The 16,124-nt window shown below is 35.9% G+C and overlaps 1 protein-coding gene across 1 annotated transcript; it reads right to left on the bottom strand.

Annotated features, from left to right (window-relative positions):
* Positions 1 to 1,076: 1,076 nt before the first annotated feature.
* On the bottom strand, positions 1,077 to 1,808 carry LOC125679880 (putative nuclease HARBI1). The gene is made up of 2 exons (XM_048919336.1): positions 1,595 to 1,808; positions 1,077 to 1,459 (listed from the first exon to the last, which is right to left on the bottom strand). Exons 1-2 carry the CDS (start codon positions 1,806 to 1,808, stop codon positions 1,077 to 1,079), a joined length of 597 nt encoding a protein of 198 aa, XP_048775293.1.
* Between the last annotated feature and the right edge of the window lie 14,316 nt (positions 1,809 to 16,124).

The raw sequence follows: 16,124 nt of genomic DNA, 5'->3' as shown, positions 1-16,124 counted from the left end.
AATTGAGAATCTCACCCTCCGAAACAAGTTTATACGACTTCAGATTGAAAGAATTGAAGGAGTAGATACAAGTAGTGAATTATAAGCGCTTTGACACGAATTTACTCACATTTAGTAATTATCAAATAGTTCTATAATCTTGAATTAAATAATGTTGCCAGTACTTTTTTAATCATTTGTATCTTTTCATTTACTGTTACGCAGTGACCACATACCTGTTTACATAAAATGAGCAGAAACAATGTGGTTTCTGTAAGCTCGACCATCTGTACCCTGGATATCTGCAACCATGTGGTCATTGGCATTTCCATTGTCATTGTAAGCATCTGCGTTGTCATCATCGTCAGGGAGGGGGCAGATTGAACATTTTTGCGATGTTATGTAAAACTCCGCATGCTATGATGACATTGCTGGCACGTTGAGGATGCTGACGTATTTCTCCATGAAGAACATGGAACCGTCTTTTTAAGTGATCAATTGTTCTCTCAACAAGGGTGCGAGTGCACTTATGCGACCTTTTAAAAATGAAGATATACTTTGAGAAAAATAATTGGGGGGGGGGGTGTCAGAGGTGTGTGTTACATTCATATATAGATAGAGAAGAAAGAGAGATGTGTGTGAATGAAAATATGCAGTTCCAAAGTATATCCACATGAAGATGGATATTAGAATCCAGAATGCGTTAGTGTTTTGAATATACTTTTGAGCTGTATATTTTCTTTCTTTCTTTTTTTTAATCTATTATTTTTGTACTCTATGTTAGTCCCTACGCCATGTTTTTTCTAAAGTTTTAAAGATACACGCATGTCAACAACAAAAATTCCACTTGTATCTTTCGTAATAGTTAACATGAATGATATCTATGTTTGTTATGCAGAATGGGGCGAGCGAATTTAAATTGGGTCGAAATGCCTCGGTACCGTTTACCGAAAGCAGCAACTCCAACAATTTGGATGAACAGCAGTGTCCTCATCATGATGGGTGTGCTGCTAGAGAATATGAGAATATTTCTCGTAATATAAGCGATAAGTGTTTATTTTTCAAAGTGCTTCGATTTATATTAGGCCCTAATTTCCTTACCTGTTGTACCGTGACTGTGGACCAGCTTGTGGATTTAAAAAAGGTGTCAGCAGCCAGTCTTTCCCGGGATAACCGCTATCACCGAGAAGATGGCATTTCACAGGCAATAAACGTCGTTGAAAGAGCTGAAATAGACCACTCTCCCTCAGTATTCTGGCATCGTGAGTCGCTCCCGGCCAGCTTGTCACGATGTCTAAAATCTTATAACTGGCATCACATACAATCTGTACATTTATACTGTGAAAGTTTTTCCGGTTGACATACTCCACTTCGTGTTCACTGGGAGCTATAATTCGCACATGAGTCCCATCAATCGCCCCAACCACGCCAGGGAAACCAGCAATGGCAAAAAAGTCAATCTGGTGCTTTCGAATAGTTCCTGGGTCCATTGGAAAGGAAACGAATCGCTTGACAATATTTGGTTGAACAAGAGCGGTAGTAACTCTTTGAATTATTCTTGAAACCGTTGACTGGTGAAGACCAAAGTTGTCACCACTACATAGCTACATCTTACCTGTAGCATAGTATCTCAAGGCAACCATGACTTGCACAATTGCAGGTACACTGTGATTTCTGTTGGTCAAAGGCATAATGTCATTTTGAATTAAATCTGTTATAAATTCAATTCCTTCCTGATCAAATCTAAATCTGTGCTGCAGTTCTGCTGCTGTCATTGATTCTAAGGGATTAATTCGTGGTTTGAATGTTCTCTGTTTTCTGTCAGCCATTTTGTTCTTGCTAAGCAATATGCTTAAGAACTTAAGACAAGTAAAGACCATGCTTAACTTTAAGCATATACTAAGCATATACTTAAGAGTTAAGAAGTTTTATGCAATCTGCTAAGCAATATGCTAAGTAAAATCTCAACCTGCTAAGCAAGAAATTCATACTTAAGTATATGCTTAAGGACTTAAGAATGTTTATGCATACGACTCCAGGAATACAAAACGCTCACACGCTATCCCCCCACACCTCGCCTGCTACACATCGCCACCTCTCCTCACCTGCCCAGCTTGACCGCGCCAACCCCGCTTGACCACGCCAGGTGGCCCCGGCCACCTTGCCAACTGCTTGACCCCTCTATAAAACCCCGCACTCCAAACTACACTCAAAACTGCACTCAGTTGAACCGCCTATCGGCCCGCACTCAAAACTGCACTCAGTTGAACCGCCTATCGAGCTGCGTTATACTACTGGTATAAGTAAAAAAAACATTGGAAGCACAAATTTACGGGCCGGAAAGATTTTGGGAAGTGTAAGAATTAAATATTTTCAGAAAAGGCGTTCCAAAGAATTTAAAAGCAAGAGAAAATTACAATGCCAAGGCTTGTAAAATTTAGAGAAATTTTGATCAAATCCGGAGATGAACGAACTAAGTGAAAAAAATCATTAATTTAGAAGGAACTATTTATTATTACACGCTATTAAAACATCCCCGAAAGGATTTAAGATAAATGCATTAAACAATCAACACGGGTAGAACGCTTGTAAATAGTATATAAGGTTTATTCCCACGTAAATTTTGCGTAATTCACTTTACTGCAAATACATATATAGTATATCGATATGAGGAAATAATCCCAGAATTAATGTACGTACGTACAAAGTAGTGTGACCATGAATTTACATTTAGATTGTGCAATATTTGTATTTATGTTCCGTTAGCCTCAGCTTTACCTTGCCAAGTAGACTAGGCTTGTTTTTTGGCATGACAGGCAGAACCAGTAACACAGTGTTGAATTGAAAAAATGTCATTTATTAATAAAATGACGAAAATGAAACTTGACAAAATAATGGGGGTCAGAAAAGACTAGAAACCATTGGTAAACGTCTTTGGATAAGTATTATGCAATCTGACCCCCAGCAAAATCTAACATAAAAATATATGGGGGCCAAAAACATCACCCCCAACAAACATCACATAAAATTATATGAGAATCAACTAATCTGTTATCTAAACAACACAACCTGCCTGTCCACAAAAAAGGTGGGTAATGTAAAAACTACAGGCAGGTGGGTAATGTAAACAATACAGGCAGAAAAGAATTACAAAGGAGGTAGTACTGGGGTTGGATGGTGGGTAACAATAATTTTCGTAGCAAAATTTTGCGTGGCTTCTCCTTCTAGTAGAACAAAGAACAATGATCACATGGTAGAAAGGGTCGAAACCTATGTATGATATTCTCAATAAATCAGATGCTATACCCACAGGAAAAAAGAAATGGAGTAGATATTTCATTACCTCTGATAACCAATGGAAGGCAATCTTTTACCTGCCATCTTGACTACATTGGATTCCAAATTATTATGGTTTCAATACAGAGTTAACCACCACATTTTAACTACTAATAGCTACATGTACAAATTAGGTAGAGTAGATTCTAAACTATGCACCTTTTGTGAGAGGAAAGACGAAACAATTTACCATTTACTTTGGGATTGTCCCAAAGTACAACAATTATTATCAGAATTTATCAGATATTGCAATTCAAAGGAGATTGATATAGAATTTGATGTCAAAACTTTTATATTTCGTTACTAGCTTGAAAATACGGATGTATATTTAATTGCTGTGATAAAATTTAGAAATTCATTTCAAAATTAAGGATTATCTCCCTCATGCATAGCTCTTATCCTTAGACGAATTTTTGGCACTCTGTTTTTCCCTAAAATAGCTCTTACAAGTTTATTGTTATTTCGGATTTCAAAAATATCGGTTGATATCACTGAAGAGACATTATTTGTCGAAATGCGCATCTGGTGTATCAAAATTGGTACCGTATAAGTTTTACATAAAGGACTGTTTCCCATATCTACCTTTCTATTTTGAGACTATTCTGTTGAATGAACAAACATACCGTAAATCCTACATAATACGCCCGTCAAAATGGTTACATAGGGTGTTTTTCTTAAGCCATAATATGTAGAACTTTGCTTCAGGTAGTATCGGCCATCATCTGGCTGTGACATACTTTTTTTGCATAATATGAATAAAGGGTCTTAGCTTAAAACTGTGACAGAAGGTAGATATACAAACCACACCTGACGTGTGTAAAATATTTCCCCAAATTCGACCAAGTTCCACAACCTGCAAATATTCAAAATGTCAAAGAAAATTAAAAATTGTTGAGAATCAAAATACTTGCCTAAGCAAATCTTCAAGTTATTTACAAATACCCTAGCTTCTAAACTATGGAAGGAGTTATAAGGACAAACCATATCCATTATGTAATATAAAATATCCTCAAAATGGACTAAGTTTAACAACCTGTAATTTTCTTCGAATTTGAAGAAAATCAAAATTCTTGCCACATGCACATCTTCCATACCATTACAAATACTCTGTAAAATAAGAAGGTCTTCACTTTAAAACTGTGGAAGGGAAAATAAAAGACAATTCATATGCTCTCTATGCAATATGCCCTAAAACTGACAAAGTTCAACAACTGTAATTTTCTCAACAAGAGGCCCGTGGGCCACGTAACTCACCTGAGTCACCTTGGCCCAAATTTAAAGATTTTCCCTACATATTCGCATGTAAAACTTTGATTCATATTGTGGCCCAACCTACCCCCGTAAGCCATGGTTTTTATAAACTTGAATTTTCACTATGTCAAGAAGCTTTCGTGGAAATGTTGAGTTTTTATGTTTATTTTCCTTGCGTTAAACTCTACTTGTGGTTCTTTCCAAATATGTATACCAGGCAAAGAATAAGATAAGTCAGGATTTAAGGAAACATGATAATTTTAATAACCAAAATATACCTTAATGTTACTAGTTAACGCTCTTTGTCAATTTCAACCGTTACATGTGAATCAATTCAATCTATGCAAATATTTACATCCCTGCAAAAATATCCATCCTTCACTCGTTCAGGCCTTTGCCAATAATTCCATCTAATATGTTAATTACTAATTACTTATCATACATCAGTTATCATAATTCAGCTCCTTCCATATAGTTATTATTAACTATATTAAGAGCCATTCTCTGTAAGCATCAAAACATGTGGAAAACGACCGACATGGATTTTGACGAAATTTTACACAAAGTATACATACTTCAGTCCTTTAATCATGACACCTTTAAAAATGGGCTTTGACTCGTGTTTCCATGACAACAAGACATCCAATTTTGTGCACAGACGTGCCCCTCAGTAAATATTGAATTTTCCTTTATAAAAATGTGTTATTCATTTTTCCTTTAATTTCCATTGCTATTTAATTAAGCTATGTTGTGTGTAATTTTTAAAATTAAAATTAATTTGCTGCAACGCCCTAACATGAAATATATGCCCTCAAATACCCAAAAATCCCACTGAAAATGAGAGAAAATTGTTTCAATTTTGTGCAGAAACACTTGTGGATTGTTCTTACATTGATAAATGTGTATCGTATCTACTACAATAACATATAAAAAAAATTAGAGATGTCATATTTCATTTAAGAAAATAAATTGATTTTAAAATTTGCGCTATTGCGAAAATATGCGAGTTTTTCCGAAATCTAGATCACCTCGACTCTTGACTGCAATGCGTATTCCAAGTATATTCATGATGAAGACAAGTTACGTCCCTTTTCTGAAGTGAAAGTAGAAATTCGTGAGTGGTGATTTGGATATTTTGAGCTGGTTTAAGTCTTTAAATCAACTAGAATTTTACATTTGATACTTAAGTGTGTGTTGGAGACCGTTATGCTCTCGATGGGTAGCTTTCAATGTAATCCGAGATTCCTCTGACTCTTAACCCCGCTTTTATATTTGACATGTGCGGGGGAGAGTCAGAGCGGACTCCATATTGAAAAGTGGGAATTCAGCGACACCAGCTGGTGTCGCTGCTTTACCTACCTCTTACAACTTTATTTCGCGGATCTATCTTCCAAGACGTGAGAATTCAGTTAACGGAAGATAAATCTATAAATAGATCATGATTAATACGATGCTATCGCCGTTTAAACGGCTCTAACACCGACAAATGGAGCATCACTTGAATTAGGTCGCCGCCTCGCTATTTGATTTCTTTGCGCATGACGTCAGCACATGTAAACACAAAATTCCATCGTTTAAACGGCGATAGCATCGTATTAATCATGATGTATTTGTAGAATAATCTTCCGATAACTGAATCCTCGCGTCTTGGAAGATGGGTCCGCGAAATAAAGTTGTAAGAGGTAGGTAAAGCAGCGACACCAGCTGGTGTCGCTGAATTCCCACTTTTCAATATGGAGTCCGCTCTGACTCTCCCCCGCACATGTCAAATATAAAGCGGGGGTAAGAGTCAAAGGAATCTCGGATTACTTTCAATGATGATGTATCAGTGGATTTACGCTGCGATCGTGATTACAACAGGGAGAACTTGTATGCAAAAACTTCTGAGAAGATTATAGCCGAAAAAGAAACGCACAGGTGACATTAAATGTGTCCAATGCTGTTGTCATAACAATTCAGATCCGTAAGTACTTTACTATCATTCACTTTGCCTCAGTTTGTAAAATAACTAGACAGTAAACAAATATATAGATCTATCCAATTCCATATGCAATTCACCGTTGAATATAAATTTCAAGCAAAATCTTGTACATGAGAAATGCCTGTGCCGATAGGTGTTTGTGAATAAGATTTATCACATTAACTTTAACGTTTGTAAATATTCATAAATCTGTCAATTTAATTTCATTTTGAAGTTCTGATGTTATTTAAAGTAAATTAAACTTATTAATCAGCAAGAAATATTTATTATTGTTAATATACATTTGTAGCTCTGACAGTCAGGGGTGCAGATTCAAGATTGGATGTTCTAAATGAGAAAATAGACAGAAATATTTTCTGTGAGGAATGTATAAGACTCAGCATCATCATTGTGACAACACAGTTGTGGGTCATTAAAATTTAAGTGGATCCATGCCAAGAAATCCCGTCCGGTCTGAATTCGTTGGCTTCAATAGGACCATATTACATGCTGATTAATAGTAGCCGTCGCTTATCTCTTAATTGCGGTCACTGATTTATAACGGTTTTTCTATACCGGAGATTTTGCTAGGAATTTCTTGGCATGGTAAACGAGTACGATACGATATAGCCGAGTTTGGAACGGAAAATTTGAAAGGGTGGGGGTGGGGTAAAAATAATTTTAAAAATATGAACTACTGTATCAATACACATTCTGCATAAAGAAAGGTATATTTAATATTCTACAAAGTAAGCCGGCACCGGGATCGATCGTCTAATGTGTAAAGGTATCATACCGGTAATTGATTTTTTCCTCTGCGCAATTCTTCTCACTTCCTCTTCTTCTTTTCTCTTAATTTTTGTACCCCTGATTAGGAAATTTTGTGTAATTTTCGGGAATAATCAGTTGTATACAAAGGAAGTATTTGATGTTGGTAGCTGAGGCTACTTCCTGAGGTGCACTCAGGCTGTTTACACACATGTGACACATACTGGTTGCATCACTCTATTTATGTGGAGGTTCACGTCGAATCATGGCCGAAAGAAAATAATTCCTGGAACTTTGCATGTTTTATGGGACTTTCCTTATGAGGTAGGCTCTCCAATTTTTTGTGAGGTGTAAATTCAAGTATTGTGTTTGAAATTTTGTGAGTAGAAACCATGAAAGAAGGATTTAAATATTTTTTTGAATTTTTGTTGTAGAGGTGGGTGATTTGGCTTTTGACCAGCTGATTTTGCACGTGCTTGACTTTGATGTTGTTTTTGCGGTGTCGGCAGGGTAACAATAAGCATTTCCAACAGCGTTATTCGACATGCGTTATTGGCATCAATTCTAACAAGTGATAAATTACACTAACAAGTGATCAATTACAACTTTCTCTAACGATTCATTCAAAATATCTGATGATATCCTTCCTAAGAGATCAAGCGCAAGGAGGGGGGGGGTGTCACAATTTGTAATTTTTGCCATTAATGTGCAAAAATAATTTTCAAAATATGACCAAATAAGCCGGTATGGGGTTATTTGAGTGTTTTAGTTGAATACACAAAAATCCTGACCATGCCAAGAAATCCCGTCTGGTCTGAATTCGTTGGCTTCAATAGGACCATATTACATGCTGATTAATAGTAGCCGTCGCTTATCTCTTAATTGCGGTCACTGATTTATAACGGTTTTTCTATACCGGAAATTTTACTAGGAATTTCTTGGCATGCAACATGGCTGGAATTTGTTTAAAGATTGTTCAGCTGGAATGTGTCCACTGAGAAAATCACAGAGGCTGAAACTGTTGGAGAATATTTAAACAGTGCGACATTTAACTCTGGACACGACAAAAGTCCGGAGTTTCGCCAACCCTTTTATTAAGGATACAAATAAACCCTTTACAAAAAAAGATGGGATTTTATGTTCACAAGACATGCACCAACATTTACACTTGTACCTATTGTAGTTTTTAAGATATTTCACCTGAAATCAAAAAATCCCATGGGATTTTGGAGGGATTTTTAATCCCACTTGGGGGATTTTCACTCCCACCAAAAATCCTATGGGAGAAAAAATATAATTTCTTCCATAGGATTTTAACTCCCATATTTAAACTTAATATGGGATACAATGTCCCATAGGAGGAAATGTCCCATAATGAACATGAAATGGCAGTAAATATCCTATTTGAGCATGAATGGGAATAGATATCCCAAATAAAACACAGGATGGGATTTTTATTCCATGAATATAACAATAAAACAGAAAATTGTATCTTAAAAAGTGTTGTTTGTCATGATTCTTAAAATGTACTTAAAAGCCAAGGCATGACATTAATTTTTAAATATATATAGTAATTATAAACTCTTATGTGTAGGCCTATGTGTTTGTGAATAAATGTCTAAAAAACATGAGAGATAATAAAGGATATTAGAGCTCTGCATTACTAAACTTTTCCCCATGCAATTTTAATTGTATACATATAACCCTTGCACAAAAATATTCATATAAAATTGGACGGGACTATATTATTGCAACAAGCAGACAAGAACACTATGAAATACTCATTCACACACGGGCACTGTAAGTTAATGTAAATATATAGTATGTGCATGTATAAATATATACACATGCACATGATACTACATGTATCTATTTACATCAACTTCCATTGCCCGTGCATTCACATGCAGTTGCTCACATTCACTATTCACAACCCTTCATATGTCGTCAGGTGTTAAAATATGTTCACAGGAACCGTTAATTTTGTCAGTGTATTAATAATAGTGTGGGTATATACCATATACCGTACCATCCCCTAATCAGCTGCTATGGGGGGGGGGGGACCTACAAGGGCTGATACTTCACTCAAAACTTCGTTTCAAAAAAGTTCTTAAAATTATCGTCACCCACCATCCTTGTGGTTTTATAAAGGGTAGCAGTATTATTACTACATATTAAATTAAAAGTTCCTGTGATATGTTGTTGAATTACGGAATAGGCCTAGCTTACAACTTGTTTACATGTTCTAAAATTAGTGTTAAGTGCTTACGGTGAAAGATGAACTCTGCTAGGTGATGCTAAGTTGTTTAGTGAACCGAATCAGACATCTCAAATAAGATTCTCGATTATTTAACAACACAAGAATCGTTTTACAAAATGCATGCTTCGGTCCATCTTTCCCTCCCTTCTACAATCGTATTCATTCTCAAGTCAAAGTACTTTCTCCGATTGCTATCATTACCTTAAGCGTCGAAAAGACTTCAATGACAGGCGTGTCCGAATAAACGGTTAACAGACGTCTCGACTCTAGGGAAGTTCGGCTCTAAGTGTTCTAAACATCTCGAGCGATTTTATAGTGATAAACTTCTATGGTTTTCGACATTTGTGTATCAATGTTTTATGAATATTGTAGACTATTTTACTCATAAAGCAAAGCAATGTTATCGCAAATTTTTAGGTCTACTTACAAATGTATTAACCCCGAGATCCGCCACTAATTAGTTACACAAGTTGTGTGGTTACAACAGTCTTATCATTTTAATTTCATTGGATGATAAAATAGATGACGTTAATATTTTGAATACCTTGTACATACGCAAAAGAATTTAACTATACGATGTTTATTTTTCAAATTATAACTTCAGTGGCGAATGGTCGGATCCCCCGTCCCGTTCCCATCCCTCACGCATAGTACTAATTATTTCCCCAGCCACTTAATGACCAGATATACACGACTATTGAATGTAAAGCACTGTTCAGTCATTGTGTACTCCCAATTAATTAACAATCTACCCTCGTAAATCATAATCGTTACGCTTCGTTGGACATGAAACCTTAAATCAATCCATTGACACTACTTAGTCAACGATTTTGTATTGTGATACATTTCTATGATTTCGGACATTTATATATCAGGATTATCTGATTTATTTATCAGTGTTCAAAAAGCAAAGTACATGTACCGTTACAACGATTTTATACCTACTTCTTATAATAACCCCCTGGATCCGCCACTAGCTAAATTAATTCTGGTGATGCCTATAACAGCGGTACATGTACTCACCTATCATTCTAACTTATTGAAAGTTAAAATAAATGTAGATATAATATAAACATTTTGAATACTATATATATATATATATATATATATATATATATATATATATATATAAAGGCATGCCTTCATCATATGATGTTATGATGTTTATTAACTTTAGTGGTGGATAACCGAGAACGACACCCCACCCCTACTTCGCACAATTCAATTTCTAATATTGACAAGCGGCCCATTTTGACCAGATAGACATTACCCTTGAACGTAAAACACTGGTCAGTCATTGTGTATTTCTAATAAACAAACTTCATCATTGAATACAGACCGTTAATGTTGCCACTGACACTACTTAGTCGTGAGTTGATTTTGTACGTGATAAATTCCTATGATCTTTACTCGTATGTTTCATTGCTTATTTAGAGTTTTTATTTGTTTGGTTTTTCCCCCTTCTTCTTCTTCTTCAAGAGCAAAGTATTGATATTGCAGTTTAACCCACCCACCCCTGGAACCGCCAGTTATTAGGTAGACGTATGGTGTTGATCTACTAATTAGGTAAATGAAGTCAATGGATATCTGCGGTAATATTTAGCGTTATTCACTTAATATTAGCTTCCTAACTATATTGAAAGTTGAAATAAACAACGTTAACATTTCGAATACTTTAAATATCTAGGATACATAATCATACGAGGATTATTTTTTAATATTTTGAAATTAGAAAAACAACTTTAGAGGCGGAGGAGCGGAAGCCATCCCTCTTCCTGCAGGATTTATGGTCCAAAATTGACAAAAGGCTCGTTTTGACCAGATAGAAATGGCACTTTCAAACGGAAAATATTGGTCAGTCATTGTGTACTTCCAATTAAAAAAACTACTCCCATTGTAACTCTACTTAGTCCCTGGTATTCTACAATGTACAATTTGAATATATCATATCTGTATGGTATAAACAGTCACACGATGTTTAGTTCGGAAATTAAAAAAAAAATGTAGTGGGGACACTGGTCAGTCATTGTGTATTCCCAATTAACAAACTACCCTTTTAAATCCTACTCGTTACGGTTCGTCAGACATGACAACATATCCGAACTAGTCTTGTATATATGGATGTATTTGTTTATTGTAATTAAGGTCTGCTTCGCAATGAAAACCTGGTATCATTGACAATTAATTTTTATTCCACTTAGTCATCGATTTTTTATGTGATACATTTCTATGATCACGGACATTTATATATATATATATCAGGGTTGTCTTGTCAGGGTTTATTTATCATTATTCCAAAAGCAAAGTACTGTTATCACGATTTTATGCCTACTTCTTACCCCTCTGGATCCGCCACTACCTAAATAATTTTGGTGATGCCTATAACAGCGGTACTCATCTATCATTGTAACATTACAGGGCCGTAAATTAACCTTCAATTTGGAGGAGGCAGGAAATTAGGCGGGGGTCTGGGCCAGGGGGCCGCCCAGGCCCCCAGACGCTGAGCACATTTTGTGCACACTGAACACGTTTCGTGCAAAATCCTTGATTCTAGGGCCTTCTAAGATGTTACTTGACTAACTCATTCTAAAAGAAAGATTTGGAATGCTTTTTAAGGGAGGTATCATGTTCTTAGTTATTGGAAACAACATAAATTCTAATGAACTTTAAATTTTAATTTTTTTTGGCTCAAAAGTTGGAGGAGGCAGCTGCCTCCTCCGCCTCCATGTAATTTACGGCCCTGCATTATTGGAAGTTAAAATACAAGTAGATATAATGTTAACATTTTGAATACTTTACATATATACATGTTAAGGAATTCATCATATGATGTTTATTAACTTTAGTGGTGGATGACCGAGAGCGAACATCCCCCTCTCCCTCGCACAATTCAATTTCTAGAATTGACAAGTGGCCCATTTTTACCCTTGAACGTAAAGCACTGGTCAGTCATTGTGTAATTCCAATTAACGAACTTCACCATTGAGTCCTGACCGTTACGCTTCGTCAGACACTAACCCACTAATACTATCTAGATACTGATTTTGTACGTGATAAATTCCTGTGATCTTTACTAGTATGTTTCATTGTTTATTTGGAGTTTCTATTTGTTTGGGTTTCCTATTTTTTTCTTCTTCAAAAGTAAAGTATTCATATTGCAATTTAACCCCCTGGATCCGCCACTTTTTTTAAGTAAACGTATAAATATAATTGTGTTGATCTATTGAGGTAAATGAAGTCAATGGATATCTGCGGTAATATTCAGCGTTATTCACTTAGCTTCCTAACTATATTGAAAGTTGAAATAGACAACGTTAACATTTTGAATAATTGAAATATTTAGAATAGATAATCGTGCGGTGTTTATTTTTGAATATTTTGAAATTTAAAAAAAACCAAAAAACTTTAGCGGCGGAGGAGCAGAAGCCACCCCTCCTCCTGCAGGATTTATGGTCCAAAATTGACAAAAGGCTCGTTTTGACCAGATAGAAATGGCACTTGAACGGAAAATACTGATCAATCACTCTACTTAGTCCCTGATATTCAAAACAATGTACAATTTCAATACTTCATATATGTACAGGAAATAATCACACGATGTTTAGTTCGGATATAAAAAAAATATAGTGGCCCAACTGGTCAGTCATTGTGTATTCCCAATTAACAAACTATCCTTTTAAATCCTAGTCGTTACGCTTCGTCGGACACGACAACATAACACATTGACCCTAACCGAACAAGTCTTGTAATTAAGGTCTTCTGCTCCCAAATGGAAACCTGAATAAGATATCATTAAGGTCTTCCGTTTCCAACGGAAGATTTCGATGTTCTTGACACTACTTAAATAAATAAAAAATAGTGGTCCCACTAGTCAGTCATTTTGTATACCCAATTAACAAACTACCCTATTAAATTCTACACGTTACGCTTCGTCAGACACGAGATCATAAGCCATTGACCCTAACCTATCTAGTCTAGTATATATGGGTTTTTTGTTATCTATGTTATCATTATGGTCTTCCGCTTCCAAAAAAAGATTTCGTTGTTATTTTTGACACTACCTAGAGACATAATCTCGAACATTTATGTATCGATGATTTGTTGTTTGTTGTAATTTTTGGTGGAAGCTTTACTGGAGTTGAAATAGTTATGGTTGATATTGGAAATAGATTTTACAATGAAGAACTAATACTGTCTTCATTACTAGGAAAACTTTAGTAGCGGACTGATTAAAGCACCCACCCTTTCCCCAACCCCTCGACCAGCCATCACGTATAGTTCATTTTCCAAAATATATAGATGCAACACTTGATCGTAAAATAGTGATCAATCAATGCATATTCCTAATCAACAAAATACCTTTAAAAGTGCGACATTTAACTCTGGACACGATAAAAGTGCGGAGTTTTTTGTCTATGACAACCACATATTTTCCTCAATAAAAACACTGAAAATTTCACTCTGTCATTAAATGTACGTATACGACGCGATCTAATCAAGCCGGCATAGAGGCGCCCGATGCGAAAATTACCCTTATCAAATGTTACATACTTCGGATTTTTATTGAGCTTAATCCTAAATATTGCACATCTAGATAATTTTCCAAAAATATATGAAACTTTTTACTTGTATCAAAATTCTTTCTGTTTTATATCTTCTAAATTTTATCATAGAGTTAACTAACAGTCTCACTTGCGGAATTATGGGGTGTGGAGATCGCACCCCCCCCCCCACCTCCCCATCATTTCAAAGATAAGAATTTAATGTGCTTGAAATTGCTCTGCTTCAATATTTTCCCCCGTAAGGGAGGGGAACAACCCCTCCCGAACAATCCTAACCGTGATTTGGTTAGTCCTCAATTGCAAAGCCCCTGTAGTCCAATATCCAGTATCCAGTTAATGTAGGGCTTTTACATGTAATATGTATATCAGATATGTTTTATCCCGTGGGGATCCGGTGTTGTATCATAGACACCCCCCCCCCCGAAAAACGGGCCCGGAATTGCGCCCCAGCATATAATTTCCCCCTAAGTACAAAGTCAGTATAGAGTCTCCCCTTTGGCGGAAAAATCGCCCTGGTATATATAGAACACCCCCCCCCCCCTATTTCCGGATTTCATTTGTTATAATAGTTTAAGGAAATAGATATGCGCTCATTAATATTACGATATTCATAAAACAAACGAATATTTCTTGTTATTGACATGATGAAGTTGGATTTACACGCTGAAAACTTTGAAGTGCATATTGTAAATACAATATGCTTACCAAAAGACTTTAACGATGGTCAATATAAGTAGGATTTTTCGTAAAAAATCGACTATAAGATGTATAGTTAAAATATTTGAAAAGTAAAATAGATAAACTGTATAAATAAAAGTAATTAAATTTTCTCGTTTATTTAAATTAAAAAAATCATTTAAGTTCTTCCCAACTTTACTAATTCAAATGTTAGATACTAGTAAATAACGATAAAGACTTAAGATGTCTGAATGAATTTTGATATACCATTACACGATTTGAGCAATTTCCTTTTTATAAAAAATCATAAGATGATGATTGTTCACGATACACACACACAAAAATAATCAGAAGAATTACTGGGTCTAAATAAGAAAGAGAATTCTAGTAATAGAAATGGAAGCAGATACATAGCTAAAATGTAAGAATGGGGGTGTACTGTCATTTAGGGGGAATTTCTATACCGGGACGGTTTTTCCAAGGGGGGTTGGGTTGGACCCGGGTTAATTCTTCGTAAGGGGAAATTCTATTCCAGGTCCATCTTTCCGGGGGGAATGTCTATCCCGGGCCCGTTTTTCCGAAGGGAAAGTCTATGCGGGGGAAAATCTTATGCTTTACAACACCGGGTAGAATAGGTCCTCAGTACTCCTTGCCTGTCGTAAGAGACGACCCAATGGGACAGTCCTTCGGATGAGAACGCAAAAACCGAGGCCCACTGTCTCAACTTCTGTGGCACGATAAATTCCCTCCCTGCTCAAAGGCCGTAAGCACCGAGCATAGGCCTATGTTTTCAGCCCTTCACCGGCAATGGTGACGTCTTCATATGAGTGAAAAATTCTCGAGAGGAAACTTAAACAATATCCTATCAATCAAAACTGAGTCTGTTTTCATATCCATGTAACGTGTGTCTCTAGTACTTAATACATTCTAAGGAACTAAAGATCATGCACCCAATGTTGGGAATGAACTAAGTAAACTTAATTTGTACACTTTTAATGCGATATAGTTTTAGACTTTTTTTTCATTAATGTATATCAAATATGCGCATGCCAAATATACAGCTTTTAAGAATAGAGATATGCAATCAAAATACTTTAGAGAGTACTGGTGCTAGTTTTTGCAATAAAAAGAAGAGAGAAAAAAGCAGGAGCTTTCATAGGCTTTGTCCCCTGGAACCACCCAGGACTTTGTCCTGGACTTACTGAGGTCTAAAGGCGGTCTTTAGACCCACCCACCCAGCAATTTCTCCGGGCCCCAAACTGAAATATTGCACCCGCCTCTGAATACAATACATAATTCATGGTTATCTTGCTTTAAAATCAACAAATGT

Source organism: Ostrea edulis, chromosome 2 (genome assembly GCF_947568905.1).
Source record: "Ostrea edulis chromosome 2, xbOstEdul1.1, whole genome shotgun sequence".
Taxonomy (NCBI): domain Eukaryota; kingdom Metazoa; phylum Mollusca; class Bivalvia; order Ostreida; family Ostreidae; genus Ostrea; species Ostrea edulis.
This window is presented reverse-complemented; position numbering and strand designations above follow the sequence as displayed.